At 47.5% G+C, this 7698-nt stretch overlaps 1 protein-coding gene across 7 annotated transcripts in view; it reads right to left on the reverse strand.

Annotated features, from left to right (window-relative positions):
• The window catches only part of Pcnt (pericentrin), a 99606-nt gene that overhangs the window by 11926 nt on the left and 79982 nt on the right, over window positions 1–7698 (reverse strand). For all 7 annotated transcript variants that reach the window (XM_021204734.1, XM_021204732.1, XM_029542260.1 and 4 more), the window contains 3 exons: window positions 6064–6308; window positions 4932–5034; window positions 3691–3864 (listed from right to left, as the gene is read on the reverse strand). In XM_021204734.1, the coding sequence (XP_021060393.1) occupies window positions 3691–3864; window positions 4932–5034; window positions 6064–6308 (522 nt within the window). The remainder of the gene's footprint in view (window positions 1–3690; window positions 3865–4931; window positions 5035–6063; window positions 6309–7698) is intronic.

The following is a 7698-nucleotide window of genomic DNA, read 5'->3' on the forward strand; positions in this document are numbered from 1 at the left end:
TGGAACTCACTTTGTAGACCAGGCTGGCCTCGAACTCAGAAATCCGCCTGCCTCTGCCTCCCGAGTGCTGGGATTAAAGGCGTGTGCCACCACGCCAGGCATATCTGGTACTCTTAAATCAGGGCAAAACTCTGTGTCTGGGGAGGTCAAAGGTGCCCACAGGATGGAAGGCCACCGGAAGGAAGGCCAGTGCTATTATTTTGTTAAACAGATAAGATGTGCCTGTCAGCTTGCCTTCAGCATTTATATTTATAGCCACAGACAGACTCTAACCTCAATCATGAAGGAAAATATTTTTACAGTGGGTAGGCACTGTAAAGATTCATAACTGGTCAACTTCCCAAGAACAGGCAAGTGGTTGTTGACTAGGCATAGTGGCCCAAGCTCAACATAAATGAAAAAAAAAATTCACACATATCTCTATTACTCCCTCCAAAGCTGAAGGAACTCTGGGAGAAGAGGGGACAGAAAGAATGGAGTAGAAGGGAGGTAGCAGGAAGAAAGGGTAAAATATATTATGTAACCATTCTCCCAAATTCTAGCATTCTCTCCCAGACAGAAGATAAAGGCTCATGCAACATACAAGGCTCAGAAAGTTCAGAAAGCTGCAAAATTCACAAGGCTCCTTCCCAAGCCTATAAAGAAGAAGTAATGGCTGGGGAGAGGCACTTCTACTGCCAGTAGAGCTGTCTGTCTACAAGTGTACAAGGATACAGTGTTTGTGGCAAGCTTCTTGGACAGACGGCTGCTTTGAGTCACCAACCATGCAACCATAACTAATCCCAATAAACTCACTGGTTCACGAAACTAGATTTGGATAGAATGGTTTCTTTGGTCTGTCAAAGATTGGTGCCTTAGCTAGGACCAAGTAGACATCTGTTCGCATCTTTTCAGGAAAAGCCATGCAGTATAAGACCTCATACATGATACACTAACTATCATGGAGTTATATCCTTAGCTCTGATAAAACTATCTGTCCATCAACTGATGGACATTTGAAATACTTCTACCTTTTGGATAAGAATATTGTAAAGTTTTAATACATTTAACAAACTTGCATGTACAAGTTTCCTTCCTCGCCTTGGAGAAATACCTGAAAGTAGAATTGTTGAGAGACCTTTAGAGAAACTGTTAGACTGCTTTTGAAAATAATTGCATCTTATAGTCTCACATGATCCTGTACATGTTCATAGAACTAATGAAATAGGAGTTTAAAACAAAAAAAGCAAGATTCTATAATTTTATATAGAAATTTATACTGAACTGCCAAACCACTTGACAAAGAACAGAACTTGAAAAGGGAGCAGCGGGTCCTGCATGCTGGAGTCCCGGGTCTCAGAAACAGTGGGTCTGGAGGGTGAAGACAGCAGCAGGAATGTATGGCAGTCAGCAGCTGAAGCCCAGAGCCTTGAAGGCTGGCGCCAGCTGAGTGGAACAGGGCCACAGCCTGAGAAACTGAGTGAGTTCCCTTCCTATGGCAGGAGCTGGCACACAGTGAACCATGGACAAGTACATTTCCTGCTTCAGTGTGCAATCCAATGAGTCAGTCTGTCTGTCTGTCTGTCTGTCTGCCCATCCAGGGCTCTGCACAATCTGTGGTAGCCTGACTGGCTGAATGTAGGTGGCAAAAAAGGACAGTTTGTACCCAAGAGTTTCCATCAGTTTCGAGTTGCTATGACAACCACAACCTGTGCTACTATCACAATCTGTCAGGAACCAGGTCTGACCTTGTGGACCTCAGCCTGTTTCAGCCCTAACTGCAAGCAGAGCATGTTTTATGCTCTATTCTCTGCCACTGCTAGACAGCTGGGGCTGTCTACTTGACCTTGGAAAGGGGCTGTCAGATGCAATTCGCTCTTAGTAGCTCTTTGCCCTTAGGGATTGAGCATCCAGGTATTACAAAGCCTGAATCTGAAGATATCTCCAGGGCCCCTCTGACCTGATCACTCACAGACTCAGCATCGGACAACCCAGTAGAGAAACAGCACCATACACACAACTACATCCTTGAACAAAGGCAAACTCAGAGTGAAAGCCCAGACCCCAAACTACAATTTTCCGGAAAGAACAAATTAATATGTGGATTGAAAAGCCTTTGCAAAGGAAATCATTCAGAGAAGCATACAGCACGGACCAGGAGAAAATATTTCACATTGAGAAAGGAAAGGAGTTGACAGACTAGGGAGTATAGGGCTACTTCTCTGTGGGTAGGAAGAGAAAGAGGGCCACGGTGAGAAATGCAAGGTGCTCGCATATGACAATGAGAACAGATACTGGGATTATAAGATTAGGGGTTAAACACTGGGGAGGATGAATAAGAAGGCTTATGGAGGAGCATGAGACCACCAAACCCAACAGGTTAAGAGGAGAGAAAGGGTTCTGGGTAAGTGATGCAGGCCAGCTGGCCTCCATGAAACTCCCTTCTCTGAGTAACCAATGCACAAGTCTAACTCCTAATGTAGAAAACTATGACGGATTAAACCATAAGTAAGAGGAGCTGGGCCAATGGCTTGGCAGTGAAGAACACTGCTAGGCTGCTTCCCCAAAGGATTCCCAGCACCCATTTGGCAGCTCACACCTCTCCATAAGTCCAGGAAATCTAATGACCTCTTCTGGCCTCCAAGGTCTGCAAGCAAAGATGTGGTTCACAGACATATATGCAGGCAAAACACTCAAACATATATATATATAAAAAAAATACATCGTAAGTAAGGGTGGCTCCATCTACTTCAAGAACGAGATCCCTGACCATCTCCATAGACAGTTAACTTCAAACAGTTATACCTACTTCTTAATAGTCCTGACAATGAAGAGAGTTTAGTTTAATTAACCGCCCCTATGACATCTCCAGGGTCGAGGAAGGAACAGTTAGTGACAAACAATGAGCAAGAGCCAGAGGTGGACAAGGGCGGGATGCTGGACGTGTGTGCCTGAAGTAGAAAATTTAATGGTAAGATAGTAAAACACCAAAGAGTTGGGTACACGACTCAGCTGCTAAAGTGCTCACCATGCAAACACGAGGACCTGAGTTTGGATTCCCAGCAGCGAGTGGGAATCTGTTGTCTCAGCACTGAAGAGGTAAAGGCAGGAGAGTTTCTGGGGCCTGCTGGTCAGGCTGTCTACCTGAACCTGTAAGGTTCCAGGTTGAGACTTTGTTTCAAAAGACAAGGTGGAGAGCAAGTGAGGAAGACACCTAATGTGAACTTCTGGTCTCAACCTGAACTGGGCACACAAGTACACAAGCAACAGGTACACAGGCACACATGAGCATGCATGCACACACACACCTCAAAAACATGTAACACTGGGTATGATGGCTATATTCTCAGCACTTGAAAGGATGCGATAGGAGGACCAGAAGTTTGAGGTCAGCTGCAGTTACATGGGGAGTTGGAAGCCAGCCTGAGCCACCTAGGATTCTGGTTCAATCCCCTGACTCCCCCACAAGAACAAAGCAAACAAAAGGAAAGGAAACCCAAAAGCTTGACTGGCAGTGCGTATCTGTGGGTGGCTGAGTTGTAAGCAGTAACTAGCTAGGAGCCCCAGAGCCGACCAGGAAAAGTGGCGTACAGGCCCATTTCTAGGAAGATGCAGCCCAGGTCCCTGACCAGCAGAATGGACAACTCTGACAGGCCATCATGGTAACGAGACAGTGGGCGGTGCTGGCCGGGAAGAGGCACAGATACGCACACTAAGAACGCAGCCCTTCTGCGTGTGGTGCTTCAGGGTCTTCTCGAGCCGGGAGACGGTCCTGCACAGCTCAGCTTTCTCTCGGGATGCCATGCCCACAGCTTTTGTGAGGGCATCATTGTCGCTCAGCAGTTCATTCATGAGCTGGACCTGGAGTTCTGCAGTCATCTTTTTCTTGAAGAGGAGTAAACGAATCTATAAGAACTTTGTGCTTTATTATGACTGGTTGCTTTGGGGACTATAATTTTCAGAAGATTTGGAGTCTGATACCAGGCTTGTGGGGCTGGGCAAAACAATATGGGAAGGAAACAATAGGCCAGAAAATCACAAATGTTTTCCCATCTTTTATAAAATAGCCCACCCAAAACTATTCTGAAACTTAAAGTGATACAGGTCTGTTACAAGTGTAATCCTGATTTGAGTTATTTCAAGAGTCCCATACCAAGGTGGTCAATTAAAAGGGGAATGTTGCTGCTGTTGAGGGTAGGGGGCACACACATGTAATCAACTTACAAGGTGCCTATGCACTTACAATTGGAACCTTTAGTCCTATATGGAGAATTTTAGAACTTGGTCACAAAGGAGAGGGATGGGATAAACTGTATCTCCCTATAGCACTCGTTGAGTGGGGCAAGAAGTGGCTCACATTGGTGGCACAGCTTCTCTAGTATCTGATGACATGCTATAATCCGTATCTACCACTGGACACTGGTCAGCAACAATGTCAGCATCTAGGACATGCAGGACCTGTGAGCAACCGCAAAGGCTGCTACTCGCAGGGGGCTCAGAGCTGCAATTTCATTCTGGCTCTCAGCAGAAGCAGACCAGAAGCAGGCTGCTGTGGGCAGGTGTTCCACCTCCCAGGCATCTGTCCTCAGCAGGAGGACAGCCTTCTGCCCAGTCTCTAGCTCTCAAGATGAGCCTGGGCCACGTGCAGTGAGCATCGAGTGTAGATGACCACAGAGTACATGCAAATGGTGCAGCTGAGACTCCAAGATGTCAGAATCAGATGCTAAGATACCCACCAGGACACACAGGGCATATGGCCACTCACTTGCTCACACCAACAATGGAGGAAGGAAGTAATGGTTAATAGACAAGATATAAAGAAGCCATGACATCCTCTATCAACCCTCCCCACCTCCCAACTCCTCCCAAGACCACACGTGCTCAGAGCTTAGCTTCAGACCACTCTCTGGCTAGAGCAAGTGTGTTGCACACATGGAGGAGCCCAGACGTACCTGAAAGGAGGTGGGCATGCTCAGCTCAGACTTCAGCTCCTCGAGTGTGCGCATTAAGGATGACACTGCCTTCTCATTTGATGACGTCCAATCTTTAATTGTCCTAGGAAAACGAGCATACCTCAAATGACCGAAATCCTCAGCTATTCAATAATTCTCTATTAGTGGCACAAACAAAGTGCATCTGTACAGCATTTTCTCTGAGAAACCAAGCAGTTCAGCTCTGCACTTCCGTATGGGTGTCTTGCCAGGCTGGTGTGTCACTTCACTCAGGGTCTGTCTGTGACAGTGCCCTAGGCAGTGCTTCAGCTCAGAATGCTATGGTGGAAGGCTGACTGTGCCAGCAAACAGACACAGCTAGCGGTGGAGCCAGCATCCCTGCATTCCCCCCATCCCTGCATCCCACTGCTTCCTGTTGGATTGACAATAACAAAAGCGTTCTCCTGGGTAGCAAGATGCCTTCACTTGCTCCCAAGCCTGACCACCTGCGTTTGACCTTGCACTTGATGGAAAGACAAGGCAGACTCCCTCCCACAAGCTGTCCTTTGACTCGCACACATTCACCCACATAGACACAAATGCGCAAAATAAGAAAATAAAAAGTATCTAATTGCTATCCTAAATGAAATCATGCTGTTCAGCAAATCCGATCTAGATATGGACAAGGAGCCATCCTAGCTAATAACAGCCTCTTCCCCTCTGGCAGGCACTCAGGCCTGGACATTACACAGCTAGGTACATGAAAACAAACAAACAGATCTCAACACAACCTGAAACTATGAATGACAAGATTTTTTTGTAACATTAGAATGTAAAAAGATGGTTTCATCGGGCTCCTTCAGAAGACCTTGCCCATTAGGTCAACTAAACTCATGGAGTGAGAAGACCATAGGACACCTTTAGACCTGAAATCAAAGGTGTCCAACACTTCATTTTCTTGTCCTCCTTAAATAGTCTTGCGACTCCTTAAATAGACCTTGTTGACTTGGAACTCACTTTGTAGACTCGGCCAGTCTTGAACTTGCGGTGGCCCTCCTACCTGCCTGGTGTGGGAATTACAGGCACAGGCCATCATGTGGATGGGTGGAGATGAGGGACCGGTGGCCACTGGGGACCACATGCCCATGCATACCTGTCTACTGTGTGGTTGGTAAAGCTTGTGAGGAGGCCAGCTGCACACAGTAGCTGTTGCCGGATCTTCTCCAGTTCCTGTTGCTGCTCCTGGAACTGGTCCCTCTCCAGAGAACCCCGGCCGGGGGAGCCCCGGCAAGGGCCATTTCCTCCGGGCGCCTCCTCTTTCCACCTCAGCTCCCTCACTAGGCGCTGAAGCTGCTCAATCTTATGCTCATCACGCTGACGCTGTATCTCCAACTCTCGCTGTCACAATGGCAAGAACAAAAGCAAAGACCATTATAATCACTGGGCATAATGAGTGGGGCAGGGGCACGCCCACAGCCAGCACTCGGGAAGTGGAAGCAGGGGATCGTGAGGTGATGGTCATGTGTGATGGACACAGTAAGTCTCACCCTGGAATCATAGTAAGATTTCATCTCAAGTCCTAAACGATCATCTGGCCAAAGACCAGCACTGTAACGCAGCACTACACAGGAGAAGACCCTCCCTCAGGCCCCCAAAAAACAACCACAGCGCCTGGGAAGAAGGGGTTTACACAGTTTATTGGCCCCTACCCAAATCCCAACAACGGATACACCTAGCACTGTCAACACCGTCAGGCAAACTCCCAAAGCAGCGTCTACACTGGAGTCTCATCTCAGGCTTCAACCAAGCCTAAGGCAAGCCCACAAGGTAACTAGCAGAGAAGCCTGTGAGGCTGAAACGAAGTTCATTTATACACATATCACAACACACAAGTCAGCACAGGAGGACAACAACAGGCAAGCGACTAATCATGCATGCCCTGTGGCCTCGCAGCCTAGCCCTACAAATGGACGTGAGGTCAATTTGTGAGGGCCATGGAGCTGTAGAGCTGCTAGCCCAGGCCTGGGTACAGGGCAAAAAGCAATCTGGACCCTCCCCTGACATGGAGTTGGAGTTGCCTCACCAGGTAAGAGGATGGGGAACAGAGGGGTATCAGGGAAGGGCAAGAAGGCTTAGAGGGTAAAGGTGGATGGAGAGACATGGATCCACAAGTTTACCCTTTGACCTCCATGTGCCCATGTGACATGAATATGCATGCAGAAAACAGAACATTCCTTTCTTAAACCTAAGCTGGTGGGTCTACACTTCAGTGCCAAAACAATCAAAAACAAAAGGGCCTTGCTAGGATCTCTGTGAGTTCAATGTCAGCCTAGTCTACAGAGCAAGTTCCAGACCAGCAGTGGCTACATAATGAGGCCTTGCCTCACAAAGACCCCCAAAACCAACCAACCAAAAAACAAAAACGAAAGGAACCTTGCTATATTACCTAGGTTGGTTTTAACCTTGTGATCTATTCACCTCTGCCTCCCGAGTGATGGGATTACAGGCATCTGGGAGGCAGACGTAGGCAGATCTCTGAGTTTGAGGTCAGCATGGTCTAAATAGTAAGTTCCGGGATAGCTGGAGACCCTATTTCAGGGAAAATTAAATAAAGGGAGGACACTTCTCAGCCCAGCCTAACCCACATGGGGCTTATCACTCTGATCTAAAACAAAAAATGAAAGATGTAAGAAGCCGGGCATGGTGGTGCATGCCTTTAATCCCAGCACTTGGGAGGCAGAGGCAGGTGGATTTCTGAGTTCGAGGCCAGCCTGGTCTACAAAGTGAG

Source organism: Mus pahari, chromosome 9 (genome assembly GCF_900095145.1).
Source record: "Mus pahari chromosome 9, PAHARI_EIJ_v1.1, whole genome shotgun sequence".
Lineage (NCBI taxonomy): Eukaryota > Metazoa > Chordata > Mammalia > Rodentia > Muridae > Mus > Mus pahari.